This window comes from Molossus molossus, unplaced genomic scaffold, assembly GCF_014108415.1.
Source record: "Molossus molossus isolate mMolMol1 unplaced genomic scaffold, mMolMol1.p scaffold_m16_p_1, whole genome shotgun sequence".
NCBI lineage: Eukaryota > Metazoa > Chordata > Mammalia > Chiroptera > Molossidae > Molossus > Molossus molossus.
The window spans coordinates 48,983,641-49,001,823 of NW_023425344.1; the positions used below are offsets into that span (position 1 = coordinate 48,983,641).

Below are 18,183 nucleotides of genomic sequence, written 5' to 3' on the forward strand. Positions count from 1 at the left end.
CTGGGTGACTCAGGTGGTTGGAGCATCGTCCCATATACCAAAAGGTTGCACAATGGATTCCTGGTCAGGGCACATGCCTAGGTTACAGGTTCAATCCCCAGTCAGGGCATGTGTGGGAAGAATCTGACAAATGTTTAACATATCCTCGGGTGAGGATTTTATATATATATGTGTGTGTGTGTGTGTGTGTGTATTGGCTAAAATCAAACAGATAATATAAAGTTATAGAGAGAATGCAGAGCAACTCAAACTCATACATTTGTGGTGGAAATGCAAAATGGTGCAGCTACTCTACAAAACAATTTGGCAGTGTTTCACAAAATTAAACAATATATATATATCATATGACTCTGTGTTAGGTGTCCATCCAAGAGAATTGATATGTCCACATCAAAATCTGTATGCACATGTTTGTAGCAGCTTTATTCATAACTTCCCAAATTGGAAACAACTCTAATGTCTGTCAACTGGTACAGGGACAAACTGTAGTTCATTTATACAATGGAATACCACTCATCAATAAAATGGAATGAATATGTAACAACATGGATAAAAATCAAATTCGTTATATTTAGTTAAAAAATCCAGACTCAAAAGGCTACATCTACATGACATGCTCTATTGTGTACTCACCACCTGAAGCCTAGTCTCCTTCCATCTGTCACCTTGTATTTGACCACCTTTATCCTCTTTGTTCTCTCTCCAACCAGTCTCCACTCTGGTAACCACCCTTCTGTTGTCTATATCCAGGAGTCTGTTTTTGTGTTTGTTTATATGTTTGTTCCTTTGTTGTTTTTTAATATCCCACATATGAGTGAAATTATATGGTTTTTGACCTCTCACACATTTTTTCTAACCACTATATATGCAATAAGGGGGTCTTTCACTTATGACTAGTGCACTGTTTTCAGTACATTTATTATCTCCTTTGTATTAATCACATAAAATATGAGATATTATTCTTACTAATGTTAAGACTTTTATTTTTCCTTCTTTTTTTATAAAATAAGAACAAAAAAAACCACAATTTGCAAATAACTGCACTAACATTGTTATGTTTATATCTGCTAAAATGAAACTGTTGGCCAACAGGCAATGGCACTATAACATAAAAAAAAAATTCATTTTCTAGGTGATATGTCAACACAATATATGTAAACTGCAATTAAGAGATAAGGACATGTAATTTATAAAAGAGACAATTTATATATAGGAAAGCTAATAACTTTGTATAGTGGGTTACACATCTTTAGTAAGTAAACCAAGTAAATTAAAAGAGAAAATACTAATGCTAAAAATAAAGCAGCAAGGGCAAATTCTAATTACTATATGCCACATACTGTTCTAAGTACTTTATATAATTAAATTATTGTTGTTGTTCACAACAACCCTCTGGGGCAGATTAACCGCATTTTATAGAATTATAAATTAAAGCAGAATGAAGTCAACTAACTAGTCTACTGTCAGAATCAGTAAGTAGCAATACTTGGATATGTAGAGTCAGAGAAAATTAATATATAGAACATTGATGTTACACATTTTTTGATAGCTGTAACTTTGAATATTCACCTTCTCTTCCAAGGTTTCACTTATAGATGCTGCTAGTTTCAACAGCTCGTCTGAATCTTTTTGGCATCTAGGATTCAAAACAAATCACCCCCAATTCAATTTTCTTAATTGCTATAAACCGTAGGTCACATTCAAATATAAAATTTAAGAAATATGTTACAAATGTAGAATTTTGCTAACACAAGTGCTTTACTGATCTCAGATTTTTATTTAAAAAGCTATAGCTTTTGAAGAATTCAAAAAGGGAAAATTCTTATTTAATATAATTCCAATTTTATAAATCACTCTCTCTACTCTCACCAGAAAAAAGACCAGGAAATCATAAAAAATGTTTATATAATTTGGGTGCTGCAATCATAAGAGGCTTAGTTACTTTTAAAATATTTTAATCTATAATTTCTGAAATACTGTTTTTATAATAAAGAAAAAAGTTATTTGAAACAAAGAATGTTACCCAATATTTGGCTTGCGACTGTAGTTCTCCTGAAATTGATCCAAGGCAAGCATAGCTGTATGAATCTGTAAAGGTGCCTATTTAGAACATTAAAAAATTGGTCAACGTAAAATTGGCAAATTACTATATGCCAGGCACTGTAATAATGCTTTTAAAACATTATTTAACTGTTACAATAAATGAATTAGCTTAGTACTATTATTACCCCTATTTAATAGAGGAGCAGGCTGAGTCTTAGAGAAGTTAAATGACTTGACTTCAAGGCAATAAAGTAATATTTATGCATCAGATCTATGTCTCAATCCCAGGTGGTATGACCAGTTTTTACTAGGTTATCTATTAGAAACTTTAAGTAATAACAACTAAACAACAGCAAAAAAACATTTGTACAAGATCACTTCCTTCCTTTTTCCTTATCAACATTTACAACTAGGGCTGGGGACAAACTGCAACCAAGGTACGTGCCCTTGGCGGGAACTAAACCTGGTATTCTCTGGTCCACGGGACAACACTAACTGCTGAGCCAAACTGGCCAGGGCCAAATTTGGAAACTCTTAACATAACATTTTCTTTATCACAAATACACTCACTCCTACAAAATTATATTCAGTGATTTAAAAAAAAAAAAAGGCCTGGCTGATGTGGCTAAATGGTTGAGAGTCGACCCATGCACCAAGAGGTCACCAGTTCTATTCCCGGTCAGGGCATGTGCCCAGGTTGTGGGCCAAACCCCATTGGGGGGCATGCAAGAGGCTGCCAACCAATGTTCCCTCTCATTGATGTTTCTATCTCTCTCTCTCCCTCTCATTTCCTCTCTCTCTAAAATCAATAAAGAAAAAAAAATGCTTCTAAGGTTTACTGGGAAAAAATGAGTTATTATATGAAACTCTACATGGTTCAGGAAATCTTTTAATACGATCACCTTTGTATAAATTATTGAAATTGTCTTTTAACTATCAGAGCTCACATATCATTATGAAACTTTTTTCTATTAATCTAACATTTTTCCATGATACAAATTTCTGTTTTTAATCCTTGAGAGTCAATTTTATATCTGTGAAACAATCTTTATCAAGAAAATCTTAGCCTGGCTGGTGTGGCTCAGTGGACTGAATGTCCCATGGACTGAGAGGTCCTAGTTCGATTCTAGACAGGGCACATGACCGCGTTGAGGGTTTGATCCCCAGTAGGGGGTGTGCAGGAGGCAGCCGATAGATGTCTCTCTCTAACATCGATATTTCTCTCTTTCTCTGTCCTGTCCTCTCTCCCTAAAAAAAAAAAAAAAAAATCAGTAAAAACATATTAAAAAGAAAATATTAAAGAAAGGTATATACATGGTTGCTCCATTTTAACTTTATAATTTCTTATCAATCCCCATTCCCGCCTCTGTTGCCTCTCTTAAAACCTCCTAAGGGTTTATTTACCTCAGGTTTGCTAAAATCCACAATAAGGCACTTTGGATGTTTTATCTGCTTCTCCAATGATTCCTAATAAAAAGACAAAACAAAACAATTACTCCAATGCAAACGAGTGATTACTTGACAAAATGTACAGAGCACTAAAAGCAATAGGTCTTTCCAAAAAGTCTGAGTCTGAAATAAATAAAGTTGGGCTATTAAGTTTTTTTCTTCATCTTCTTTAAAAAGTAGTATTATGAATAACATATTCACTAATCCACTGAGTCAACATTGACTGAGCTATTACGTGCAAATTAATTAAACAGGACTCATAATGATTTGGTATTAAATGTCTACTTTCCACTGAAATGCTGACTCTCCACCCTCTTGACTGGAAGCCTGGGCTACTAAGTTTTAACTGAAATATAAAATAGCTTCCATTCTTCCTGCTACCCCTTGTCTTATTACCATACTTTATTTATTTTTAATGTTAAATGCAATTAGACAACATGATTCACATAAAACATTTGGGAAGAAATGATAAAATCATCTGTATAATAATAAAAAAAATCTATTGTGTTAACCGAAAAGCTACCATATTTTTCTGGTCTCTTATTTCAAGACTTGTTATGCCTGACAAGACTAGACAACTCAAAGTTAAAATTTTCTGTGTGTAGCTAAGAACACACAAAAAACAAACAAAAAACCCCAACCAACTTATCAAACAAAAAACCCCACAAGGAAAAAAACCCAAACACCCATACAATCTGAAATTTACTTGAAACATAAATTATCAAACTAACACCTGGGGACAGGGGCAAGAGGAAGTAAGGCAGGGGCAGATTTGACTAGAGATAGTTATTTTGTTCTAATTTTGGTTTGAATAAAGCCTTGTAGAAGACTACAGTTAATAATAATTCTGGAAAAGAAAAGGCAATCAAGTTAAAACCTTGAGAACTAACAAGAAAAAAATAGAGATGTATCAGCTTATACTGAGAAGTGCGCTAAAGATTTAAGCAGCAAGAGACTCCTGAGTTCCTTGATACAAGTAGCCTCTACTTTGTTTCTATTCAGATACTTACATTTTCCTTTCAATGCCAGATAATAGGCATTACTTTATTTTCCCAACATATACACTATTTCTTGAAATTTAAAATATTAAAACAATAAAAGAATACTTCTTTTACTTAAAAAAATGTAAGTAAGTAAATAATAAAATATAACATTTCAAGGCTTGTTACATCTTCCCAAAATATACTAAGTTTCATCTTTTGTTTCTGGAAGTAACTGAAAGAAATATGATTGATGCTGATGATTCACAAAGGTGTAGTTCCTTTGAGGTAATTTATTTATTTTTTATTTTATTTATTTATTTATTTATTTTATCCTCACCCAAGGACATTTTTCCATTTTTTGTTCAGGTAGAGTGGGAGGGAGAGAGAGGAACAGAGAGAGAGAGAGAAACATGGATGTGAAAGGAACACATCGAGTGGCTGCCACCCACACAACCAACCAGGGCCGGGGACAAACTGCAACCGAGGTACGCGCCCTTAGCGGGAACCGAACCCGGGTCTCTCAGAACCGCAGGCCGACGCTCTAACCGCTGAGCCAAACCGGCCAGGGCGTAATTTATATACTTTAACTTTATGCATGTGTTATTCTAGCTGTACATTTTTTTGTTGATACCAGTTTATTTCTTTAGATTGATACAATTTTCCTCAAAGTGAGTACAAATTTAAAACAACATCTGTTCAGGTTTTAAATTTACTGGTTAACTGACTATTTTATTACTTTATTTCTCTTCTGCCATTCCTTTTTTGAAGAGAAATACATAAAGATTTTTTAATCCTCACCTGAGGACATTCCCCGCCCTCCCACCCCACCCCCGCATTTATCTTCAGATAGAGCGGGGAGGGAGAGAGGGGGAAGAGAGAGAGAAACATTGATATAAGAGAGACATATCGACTGGTTGCCACCCCCATGACCCCAAATGGGGTCGGGGACAAACTGTAACCGAGGTACATGCCCTTAGCGGGAACCGAATCCGGGTCTCTCTGATCTGCGAGCTGACACTCTAACTGCTGACTCAAACTGGCTAGGGCAAGAAATATTTTCTTTTGAGCAGAAAAAATACTTACAAAGTAAAATGTTTTAGGAGTCTTAACTTGGACAGCTATCCCTCCATATAAATAAGGTTCCAGTTCTGTAGTATCACCAATGCTAAAAGAAAACGGTGATAACACTAAAAGAAAAAAAGAAAATAATTTACTGATAGAGTTACTGAAATGTGAAGATTTATCATCAAGATGTTAATTTCCCCTACTTTACAAAATTAAGATCCCAGTATAAATATTTTTTTGGGGGGGTGGGGAGAGGTGGGGAGCAATTGCAGGGGTTGGAAGGAAGTGTGGAGAGCCAGACAAATTATTTTTCCAATGTGAATTTAAGTACTTAAAAATAGCCAAGAAAACTGAAAGGAAAAAAATAATAATGACATTAGATATTTAAATATTTTATAAAGCCTCCATAATTAATACATTGATACTAGTTATACATAACTAATAATAATTAATGTAGCATGGTACTGGTTCATGAACAGACAGGCAGACACACAGAATTAGAGAATTCAGAAACAGACTCATGAAGGATACAATTAAGGAAAATGGCACCTCAAACCTTAAAGGGAATGATAAGATTATTCAATAAATCTTTGGGGAAAAATGCCATCTGGAAAAGTATCTAGTCCAAATGGGTAAATATTTTAAATGTCTAAGATGATGACCAAAATACATTAAGATAGAAGCATGAAAGAAAAATTTCTTTAAAACTTTGCAGTCAGGCCCTGGCCAGTTTGGTTCAGCGGTTAGGCCCTCGGACCAGAGAGTCCCGGGTTTGGTTCCCACTAAGGGCACGTACCTTGGTTGCAGTTCTTCCCCGTCCCAGTTGGGGTTGTGTGGGTGGCAACCATTCGATGTGTGTCGCACATCATGTTTCTCTCTCTCTTCCCCCCTCTGTCTGAAGATAAATGCAAAAATGTCCCCAGGTAAGGATAAAAAAAAACAGACCAAAAAACAAAACTTTGCAGTGAGGAAGGCTTTTCTAATTATGACTCAAAATAAAAATTATTAAAATAAAAAATTTTAATTTGATATTATATACACTCAGTAAAAACCAATCACAAGCAAAGTCAAATGCCAAACTAGAAAAAAATATTTGCAATTTATATTAAAAACCGCCAGCAAGCCCTGGCCGGTTTTGCTCAGCAGTTAAAGCGTTGGACTGTGGTGTGGAGAGACCCGGGTTTGGTTTCCCGCTAAGGGCACATACCTCGGTTGCAGTTTGTCCCCAGCCCTGGTTGGGTTGTGTGGGTGGCAACCACTTGATGTGTCCCTTTCACGTTGATGTTTCTCTCTCTCTCTCTCTATCCCCTTCCCTCCCACTCTATCTGAACAAAATATCGAAAAATGTCCTCGGGTGAGGATAAAAAAAATGCCAGCAAATATGCCCTATATTTTAGGAGTTCCAAGGAATGGTTAAATAATCAACAACTCAACAGGAAAAAGGGTAAAGGATAGATGATTCACATTAAAGAACAAATAGTCTTAAAACTTAAATGCAAATTAAAATTGTACTGTGATACAATGAAATATTATGCAGCCATAAAAGAAAATTTAAAGAAAAAAAGCAAAAAGAAATGTTCTGAAATTACTGATGTGAAAAGATCATGTCGCTATTTTGTTTAGTGAAAAGGCAAAGGATAGATGCATAATATGATACACTGTATGTAAAAAAGTGTAAGGAAAGCCTGAAGGATACACAATAAACTAGGTGAGAACTGAGTGGGAGCCAAATGTAGGTAGAAAAGTTTTTACTGTAAACATCTGGTCTTTATTGTTTTTGAACAATTTCCATATTAAAAAAAATTAAATGAAATAAACAAAAGCCTTTTCTTCCCACAAGCCTTATATTAAGCATATATACATACATATATGTATATCTAGAATAAGCATATATTATTTTAGCTATTTAAAAATGTTTTCCAAATAACAGAAAATTATCTTGGACAAGTAAGTACCAATTAATAAATGTTAAAAAAAAAAAAAAAGTTTCATATACAGTCACTCTATTTAAATATGCCATTTCTGTCCACGAATTTTTGGAACAAACTGTGGGTTTTGTTTCTTTTCATTCCTTGATATCCAGTGGCTCCTCCTTTGATATGTATTCTCAAGAGTCTGATTTATCATCACAATGCATCATGGCATGGACCCCAAAATAAAAAATGATAATCCTAAATGTTTAGTTCAATCATTATTTGCAAAACCAGGTATCAATTCCTAATACCAATGATATGAACCTGTAATTTACATAATTAGATGTTGACTGGAAAAACAAATTCCAATAGTTTTTTTTTATTTTTTTTACCAAAGATGTTTAAATATAGATCCAAAGTTGTTTTTCTACAATGAGTTTCTAACAGGGACTGATTTTACTCCCCTAAGGATTCATTTTGTGGTCACTGAAAGAACAAAAAAGTAACCCATTTACTAGTCTATATACTAATCACATAATTATACTTTCAAAAGCCCTAAAGACAAAACTAAGGCACTCTCAGCTGAACAGGTACAAACTTGCCCTCTACGGGATGTCTAGCAATGTCTTAACTCTTAAATATGGCTGCAGGAAAATCATAAATTATGCAGACTAACACTGCTATAAATTCATTATCTTGAACATCAAAGGGGCCCTAAATGATGCCTGATAATCCTGCTATTTTTAAAAATGTTTATTCTCCTCAAATCTCGGTCTTGACACCTTTACAGTTCACTGGGCAATAATCTCATCTTAGTCCGCTGAAAAACAGATTTCTTCTATTTCTTGCCAACAAACCCACAACTTGTCTGTAGTAACATCCATTTATTTCTTTATTCCAACTGAACAAAAGCATATTATCTCCACTTGAATACTTCACTACCACCTCACTCCAGAAGCCTAAACTGTACTCATTACCTTTTCTCCAAAATGTGCTCCCTTTCTTGCATTCTCTAAGTGAATAAATAAGTTGTCCATGCTGGAACCTTTGCTCACCTACCATATGAGATATATAATATACCAAGTTTCTTCCTAAATGTCTTAGGAGTCATGCCATCTCAACTCCCACAGCCAGCCCTGCCACAGTATATCTTTCAGTTCCTTGAATTCTGTCTGGCCTTACTGTTTGTCTCTGCATACAATAATCTTTCCACCACCTTCCTAAGCCAATGCAATCTTCAAATTTTAATCAAAACACCTTGTCTGTACTATTGTGGTACCTAAACTGGGTAGGTTTCTTTGCTAAGTTCATAAAGACATTTAAAAAATTTTTTTTTGATTTTTAGAGACAGAACGAAGAAAGGGAAGGAGGAAGGAAGTGGGAGAGAGAGAGAAAGATGCCCTGCCCTGACTGGGGAATCAAAGCTGTAACCTTGGTGTTTCAGGACGATATTAACCAACTGAACAGCCTGGCCAGAGCCTCTTTGATAAGTTTAGAGTTCTCAGAATGCCTGTTATAACATCACTGCTTAATGTTAACATTTCCTCACTTAGATTGACTGTTTTGAGGCCAAGAACTGGATCACGTCTGTCTGAGTTGATGCTGTGTCCTTAACACTGAATATAGTATCTGAACTATACATGTGTAGAATAAATGAATTAATAAAATGTATCAACTTACCAGTTACTTGTTGTGTAGATCCATTTAAGCCTGTCATTCCATTAATTTCTCGAAATGTTAGAAATTGTCCTGTCTCAAGTTTGTGAGGATGATTTTCAAGGCAAGTGACAATGCCAGGATTGGCCTAAAAATAAGAGTAATCTACTAACAACCAAGTTCATGTATTACTTTTTTGTACAAATTCTAAATTTCACACACAAAGTACCACGTAGTCATAAAATTCTCAAAAAATCATCCCCAGAATTTCAAGCCATTCTTCTCCTACCTTAGTAAAAGCAAGCCTTTAAATAACTGTCACAAAACAGTGATCAACTTATTATTTTATTATGTATGTTTAAAATATAATTTCTGTGCTTAGGGGATATAGAGATTCTACATAGGAGTTCAAATATTTCACAGATTTGAAGATTCTTGGGATTTATAAAATATACTCAGTGTTATCGAATTTAAGTTTTCAAGTCATGTTATAAAAAACTGTGTGCATAAAAGATGAGAGTATAATTTTGAAGATTAAAGAAAAGCAAGAAAGGAGGATGGAGATTTAAAGCAGGGAAACTAGTAGTTAAATGTTTGCCCAACACTTTAAAGCAAAGACACACTGTGTACCCCAGCCAGCTTCTCAGGATAAAAATGAAACAAATTAGCTTATTTCATCAAAGAGGATGGATGAGATAGGTCAAAAACCCAGACAGTTCCTAATCTCACATAATCCTATACACTGTTTGATTAAGGTGATAATAATTTAATATACACGAAATCTAATTGAATAATCATTCTCTCTCTCTTTCATAACTACATAGATTCTAAAAATTCTCTTGCTGCTTAATGATCTAGATAAGAAAAAAATAACAATCACAAACATGTAGATAAAATTAATTTAATGTGGGTTTGCTAATATCTCAAGAATAGAATTGATAAGAGATTTATTAAGGAGAAATAATTCCTTGCAGATAACTTAAATGGGTATATTTATGATATTTTCTAATTATATATGACTACTTCAGCATTTCCTGCTCTATTCAATAAAAGAAAATAACAATGCAACATAAGCTCCCTTGGAGCTTATTCTAACTGTATTATATTCTCAGGGACAAACTAAAAACAACTACAGAAGGTAAATGGCTAAATAATAAACCTTTCTGTAAGCAGAGAGATACACAGAATTTTTTAATGAATTTTTCTTAAAAAAAAAAAAGGCAATATTACATTGGGTTTCAAAATAAAGCATAAAGAGAGAAGCACAAATACTACTAAAAGTATATTATTATTCACTTATGTTGACTTCTTTGGAGCTTTTAATGTAAACATTCTAAAAAGTACAAATGAAGTTAATGATTTAGGCTAAAAAGAAAGACTAAACATGGATCATAATGATTTTTCCAAATTTTGAGGGAATAAAAAATTCAAGCTGATCTGATATCAAAGACCTTTTGATTTGAAGATTAATTAATCCTTAAAACATTTTTCCCCTCCAAATAATGTTTTAGAAATATAATAGCTTTTGTCTATGGTAATTTAAGTGTGCATCTTCCTGGAGTCAGTTTGGGCCAGGTGACTTATGGCATAGCACATCTATGACTGACACAATAATTTAGCAAACACTGAATCACAGTTCATGTCCCATAAGGACATAACACAGGACAAAATTAAAATGAAAATTTATGACATAAGTGCCCTGGCCAGGTGTTTCAGTTGATTGGAGCATCAGCCCATACACCAAGGTTGCAGGTTTGATCCCCAGTTGGGATGCATGCAAGCGGCAACTGATCAATGTTTCTTTCTCACATTGATGTTTCTCTCTCTCTCTAAAAAATCAATAAAAACATATCCTTGTGAGAGGATTTAAAACAAATTATGACATAAGCAAATATTGACCTACTAGTTATTAAATAATGTTAGAAGAAAACAGGAATACTGTTTTAATAGTCTAACTTAAATTTAGCTTTACTATAACGCAATCAAGAAATTAACAAATATATTCCTTCATGAATTACCTTAAAATCTTGTAAAACAACTGAAAAATATTGCATATTATAATATTTTGCTAAATACTACCTTTTAAAAAATAGTATTCACATCAACTTAAAAAATTAATCCTATACATACACAATAATATACATTTACAATCATACTTGCGTTATATTTGAAATGAAGATTTCTTTTGGTTCTTCTCCTGTTGTATCTAAAACTTCAAATTCATCACCAAAATCACAAAACAACTGTGACCAAATTCCATGTATATCTGCACTGATGAACTGTAAAATGATAAAAACAAGTTCAAGCTTATCTATTTACATAAAGAAAAAAAACAAAAGAAAAAACCCCAGCTAAACTATCTTAGGCCCTTTTATGACAATTCCACTTATAATTAAGTATATTTTTTGGGATATAAAGTAAAAAATGGGATAAATTATTTGTCTGTATGCTGGTTTAGGAATCAAGGATTTTGGTATCTGGGACTAGATATCTAATGTAACAAAATTAGATGCAACATCAGTACATCATCATTATACATTCTATGATTTTTAAATAATGAAAATTCCTACCTTGCTCTAAAAGTCAAGCACAGTATGCAAGAGCAGATTATCTTGATTTAATAGTCCAGCAGTGAATTCTTACTTTTCATTTTAGAAAAGAATAGAGTGTCCATTCACCAAAAACAGTAGAGTTAATGAAAAATAGTACAGAGCTAAAAGCTGAGAGTGGAGTCAACAGAAAAGGGGTTGAGGAACTGACAGTGTACATCAAAATCATTAAAGGTAAAAATAGATTCTTGAACAGAATCATCAGTGTGTTATTAAAAGTGATTTTTATACTACACTATTCTTCATTCTAAATCTGTAAAGAAATTGTTTTTGTGTCCAGTTATTTTTAGAGTTACTGATACTATCTCTTACTTGATCAGGTACTGCTTTTACTATTAAAATAGGTACACAGAGCAGTTGTTATGAGACATACAATTGAGCAGAACTTTTAAAAAAGTTTTTAAAAGCTCAAACTTGAGGACAATTTCTTTTCAAAACAATTTTTAAAATGTGAATATATGTATCAACTACATAAACAAGGATTTAATTTATAAACTACTATAATTACTTTGTAAAATTTATGTGACCTTTTATTAGTTTAATGAACATTCTGTTTTACTGATCTGCTTAATTTAAATTGTGAACCACAGGACAGATGTTCTACAAAGTATAAATATGCTATATAATACCACATCTAAAAATTTTCGGGACATCCATTTTATACAGTATAATTATGGCTTAGTGCCCCATCTGAAACAGAACATTTTTTTCCTAGAAATAAATGACCCACAAAGGAGGTGGAGCTAGTAATATGTATTTAATTGCAGGGGAAGAATTTTGAGTTTTCTCATCTAAATCTCTTTCTAGTATTCCCAATGTCACCACGACTTACCTAATTAATCTGGACCAAAGCTACGAGTTATTATTTTTTAAATGTATCTTTACTGTTGCCTTGGCCAGTGTGGCTCAGTGGATTGAGCGTCATCCCATGGACTGAGAGGTCCCAGTTCGATTCCTGGTCAGACCATATGCCCAGGTTGTGGGTTCAATCCCCAGTAGGGGGTGTGCAGGAGGCAGCCAATTGATGTTTTTCTCTCACATTGATGTTTCTATCTCTCTCTCCCTTCCTTTCTAAAGATTCAATAACAACGTATTAAAAAATTCATCTTTATTGTTGAAAGTATTACAGATGTCCTTTTTTTCTCTCACATGGACCCCCTTCCTCCCTGCTCCCACCCCACCACGCCTTCACTGCACTATTGTCTGTGTCCAGTGGTTATGCATAAAAGTTCTTTGGTTTATCTCCCCCCCCCACTTGTCCCCCTTTTCCTCTGTGGTTCATTAGTCTGTTCCCTACTTCCATGTCTCTAAATCTATTATGTTCATGAGCTTATTCTGTTCATTAGATTCCACAAATAAGTGAGATCATGGGATATTTGTCTTTCTCTGACTGGTTTATGTCACTTATTGATCTTTCTTTCTCAGATCACACTGATTCACTATCAAGTTCTGTAAGACTTTTTTTTTTTTTTTATCCTCACCCGAGGACATTTTTTCCATTTTTTGTTCAGATAGAGTGGGAGGGAGAGAGAGAGAGAAACATCGACGTGAAGGGACACATTGAGTGGCTGCCACCCGCACGACCAACCAGGGCTGGGGACAAACTGCAACTGAGGTACATGCCCTTAGCGGGAACCGAACCCAGGTCTCTCTGTACCGCAGGCCGACGCTCCAACCGCTGAGCCAAACCGGTCAGGGCAACTTTTTTTTTTAAACAAAAAATACCTGAAATTCAACAACTCACAATCCCTATTCATGCCTCTCTTGAATAAGGCACCAACATCTGGATTACTGCATGAGCCCCTAACTAGATGCCTCTATTCTCCTCTTATAGTTCAACATTTCTGTTTCTTTTTGGTTTCACCACCCCTTCATGTTCTTAAAAATTGAGGACCCAAAGAGCTTTTGTTTATATGGTTATACCTACTGATATTTACAGTGTTAGAAATTAAAACTGAGAAACATTCAAAATACAAGAATACACACACACACACACACACACACTCTCTCTCTCTCTCTCTCTCTCTCCTCTCTCTCTCTCAGCTGTCAGAGCTATGGTATCACTACACATCAAGGACTGGAAACTTCAATGTGCCACATTAGAGAATCAGAGTGAAAAAGACATTATTAACATTTTAGTAATATGAAAATATTGTGACACCTGCAGACGCCATGAAAGGGTCTCAGGGACCCTCAGTGTCCTTGCACCACATTTAAAAATTACTGCTATAATCTATTCCCCATACAGCACAACCAGAATGAACTTTTAAAAATATAAATTGAGCCCTGGCTGGGTTGGCTCAGCGCTTAGAGCATCAGCCTGAGGTCCAGAGAGACCTGGGTTGGGTTCCCGCTAAGGGTACATACCTTGGTTGCAGTTTGCCCCAGCCCTAGTTGGGCCGTGCAGTGCGGGAGGCAACCACTCGATGTGTCCCTTTCACGTTGATGTTTCTCTCTCTTCCTCTCTCTCCCTCCCACTCTATCTGAACAAAAAATGGAAAATTGTCCTTGGGTGAGGATAAAAAAATTATATGAATTCAATCAAAACTCAGTCTTAAAACTCAGACATTCTCAACTCTGATCTATAAGAAAATGGCCTTCTAACTACTTCTCCAACCCAATCTTCTGGTATCTTTTACTCCTACTACTCTCTCTTCTTTACCCAAACTCCCATTCAGGACCCAGATGTCTCCTACTGTTCCTCACACACCAAGTGAATTTTTACACTTACAAGTCTTTACACTTGCACTTCTCGTTGCTTTGAATGCTCTTCCCCAGATGTGTACATTACATTGATGGCTCTTTCTCATCATTCAGGGCTCTATTCAAAGATCATCCCAGAGAAGACTTTACCTGACACTCAGTCCAAGAGAATCAGCTCTAACCCCTGTCCTAACACCATGAGGAAATTATACTGCATTCTTTACTTAGCCCTTTCCTTCATAGGACTTGAAAATACGTATTTATTTGTTTATTATATATCTCCCCTATTAGAAGGTAATTTTCATGAATAGGAAAATTTCTGTGTCCTATTCACTAATGTATTCATAGTGTCTAAAATTGTATATACTCAATGAATATTTGTTAAAAGAACCAATGTACTTCTTAAAAACCACCATCATACCATATTTAAAGTTAGATGATAAATTCAATATTTATCACCCTTCCTATTTCTGATCTTTATTCCTCCTTAGTTTTGGCAATCTGCCTATAAACTAAATTTAGATTGTAGTTTTAAAAATATGAAATAGACCCGCCGCTGTGGCTCAGTGGATTGAGTGTCATCCTATGGACTGAGAGGTCCCGGTTTGATTCCCAGTTGGGCACATGCCTGGGTTGTGGCCTCGATTCCTAGTAGGGGTTGTGCAGAAGGCAGCTGATCAATGTTATCTCCCTCACATTGATGTTTCTATCTCTCTCCTTTCCTCTGTCTCTAAATTAAAAAAAAAAGTCAATAAAAACATTAAAATAAAAAAATTAAATAAATATGATACTAAACTTAAAGAGAAAAATATTGTGATTGTCCTTCTATAAAAAGAGCTTCTTATATAACCCAATGAAAAGCTATAAATTCTAACAGTGAAAGCGTTCTTCCTTTGGTTAAATAAATATCACTATTAAGTGATACCATTACCTTAATTGGAGGGTACTGAGAACGGCAAAACTCATTGATTTTCTTCTGCAGTGGAAGTTTGATTTCAGTCAATACTATACACTGTTGAGAAGAAAACAAGAAATTAAAGACTAAAGAATACACAATTATTTTGGTAATGTACAACTTCTAAATCAGAAGCATTCCAATTTGCATGATGCTATAAATACATCTCCCTTGTAAAAAATACTATCCAATTGTATTCCATTCTAAGGTTACTATCTTCAGAGGTATGGAATAACAACAGCAAAAATAACATAGACAAGACAAAACCTACTCACATTAAATTCAATTACCATCATAGAATTCACAATTAGAAACAAACTTTAATTTCTTATGTGGTATTTATGCACTATAAAGATTAGAGTTTTTGTTTTGTCTGTTACTGCCATGAAAATATAAACCTAATCACCAGAATATTAATTTAATGCTAGTTTAAAGGGGTAATAATAACATTTTTAAAGAGATACATTAGTTGGCTTAGCTGTCTTTTACTTCAGAGATTCAACAGATTCACAATATAATTACTTTTGGTTTACGACAGTTTCATTAGTGAAACCGTGTTCTATAATAGCAAATTGTAGATTTTCAACGCTTACTTAATTTTTTTATCATTACCCTGTCACATAAGTAGAGAAGGTTTTATAATCAGATGTTGTCATAAGTAAGTCAGACTGATAAAGGTCAAATCCTTTCTTAGTGTCATTTGTCCATCATGGGGCAAAAACAGAGCTACACTCTCAGACCAGTCTTCCTTGCTGCTGGTTTCCATGGCTTGTAAAACTTAGTTTTACTACAAATATCCAGGTATTAATTTAGTATTATTTATCCAGTTCAGAACATGACGTGCTTTCTGCAAGAAGGTATTTCTCCATGGGTCTCTCACTTTTCATACATCTCACTAGGTATACCATGAATTCAAGGTTTGGATCATTTTTCACTTGTGACATTTCTCAGGATTGTATTTGTCTCACTGCAACTTGAGAAATGAGGTAATATCTCCCCACTCTCGGACAAAGAGGCAAGCTTGTTTATTGCTTGCTGAAAAACAGCAACCCAAAAGTCAGTGTTCCTCTCTCCTAAAGGAACCCACAACACGTGCCCTCTGCACTTCGTTAGTAGGATGTAGGGGAAGGCAAGAAGAAACAAGGCAGATACAATGCTCATAATTCTTACCACACTCTGAATAGTAAAGTCCTTAAGTCTGTAACCCAAGACTCTCATTTATTCTGCCAGCGTTCATCAAATAGTAACAGGTTAACTTAGCTTGTAAATAGGGTAAAATCAAATTCTAACTGTATAATGAATCTGTTTCATCAATGCTACAAAATTCTCAGTCAGAATTTATTTGAATATTGCCTTTTCTTAATGTTCTCCTTGTAGAAATTTAATCTCATAAATTGGACCTTTTCATTCAAGCTCTCATTTCTTTAACCTTTTCTTTCATATTTTCTCTTATTTCTGAGTATGGTAGTTCTCGTAATTTCCTCAGCTCTGTTTTCAACTCACTAATTTCTACTCCAGTGTGTCTATCCACAGCTTAACCTATTCACTGAGGTTTAATTTTGAAGATTATACTTTCATTTCTAAAAGTTTTATTTGTGTTCTTTTTTTTTTTTTTATTCTCACCAGAGGACATTTTTCCATTTTCTGTTCAGATAGAGGGAGGGAGAGAGAGAGAGAAACATCGATGTGAAAGGGACACATCAAGTGGCTGCCTCCCGCACAACCCAACCAGGGCTGGGGACAAACTGCAACTGAGGTATGTGCCCTAAGCGGGAAACGAACCTGGGTCTCTCTGGACCGCAGGCCCACTCTCCAATCACTGAGCCAAACTGGCCAGGGCTCTATTTGGTTCTTTAATCACATCTGCCTGATTGTTTTCAGTAGTGTCCTATTTTCATGTATATTAACCACTTCTTTTAAGATTTAGTTAGTTTGGTCTGGCCGGTATAGCTCAGTGGTTGAGCATCAACCCATGCACCAAGAGGTTGCAGGTTTGTTTCCTGGTCAGGACACATGCCCAGGTTGTGGGCCTGATCCACAGAGGGGGATATGCAGGAGGCAGCCAATCAATGTTCTCTCTCATCGATGTTTCTATCTCTCTCCCTCTCACTTCCCCTCTCTCTAAAATCAATAAAGGAAAAAAAAGATTTAGTTCTATATTTTATAGTAGCTACCCAATAATTCTATTATTTAAAATTCTTGAAGGTTTAATTCTCATTTGTTACATCCAGACTCTTGATCATGCTGAAATATTTTTTACTGTCTTTTATTCTATACTGTAAACTCATCTTCAAAGGGCTTTATAAATTGGAATACAGTTATCCCTCATCACTTCATGCTTCAACTTTTGCGGCTTCATTCTATCACGGTTTTATCAAATATATTCATTAAAAAGTTGATGGAGACAGTGAAAATGATACAGCACATGCTTGGTTGCCTGAGTAAATTGTACACCCCTGTATTACAATTAAAATTACTGTACGTATGAACTGTAGGCCTATGTATTTGAACACCCCAGGAATCCTTCAACGCCAAACGCAACTGGTAGTCTGGAACGGATTAACTACGATAAACGAGGGACGACTGTATACTGTGGCCTGGTTGAGGGTATATTCCTTTTTTTGGTACGTGCCCCTAGGAACCGAACCCGGGACTCTCTGGTCCGCAGGCCGATGCTCCAACCAGAGCCAAACTGGCCAGGGCAAGGGTATATTCCTTTAAATCTATTTGGTTTGTTGTTTTTTTCTTTTTTTTTGGTAGGTGCCCCTAGCCGGAACCGAACCTGGGACACTCTGATCCGCAGGCCG

General features: G+C 35.1%; 1 protein-coding gene across 1 annotated transcript in view; it reads right to left on the reverse strand.

The window, feature by feature from the left end:
* UBA6 (ubiquitin like modifier activating enzyme 6) overlaps window positions 1–18,183 on the reverse strand; it is a 91,963-nt gene that overhangs the window by 39,300 nt on the left and 34,480 nt on the right. The window contains exons 7-13 of the mRNA XM_036266471.1: window positions 15,353–15,433; window positions 11,266–11,388; window positions 9,134–9,257; window positions 5,559–5,662; window positions 3,448–3,510; window positions 2,024–2,100; window positions 1,570–1,636 (exon numbers count right to left, since the gene is read on the reverse strand). Of these exons, the coding sequence (XP_036122364.1) occupies window positions 1,570–1,636; window positions 2,024–2,100; window positions 3,448–3,510; window positions 5,559–5,662; window positions 9,134–9,257; window positions 11,266–11,388; window positions 15,353–15,433 (639 nt within the window). The remainder of the gene's footprint in view (window positions 1–1,569; window positions 1,637–2,023; window positions 2,101–3,447; window positions 3,511–5,558; window positions 5,663–9,133; window positions 9,258–11,265; window positions 11,389–15,352; window positions 15,434–18,183) is intronic.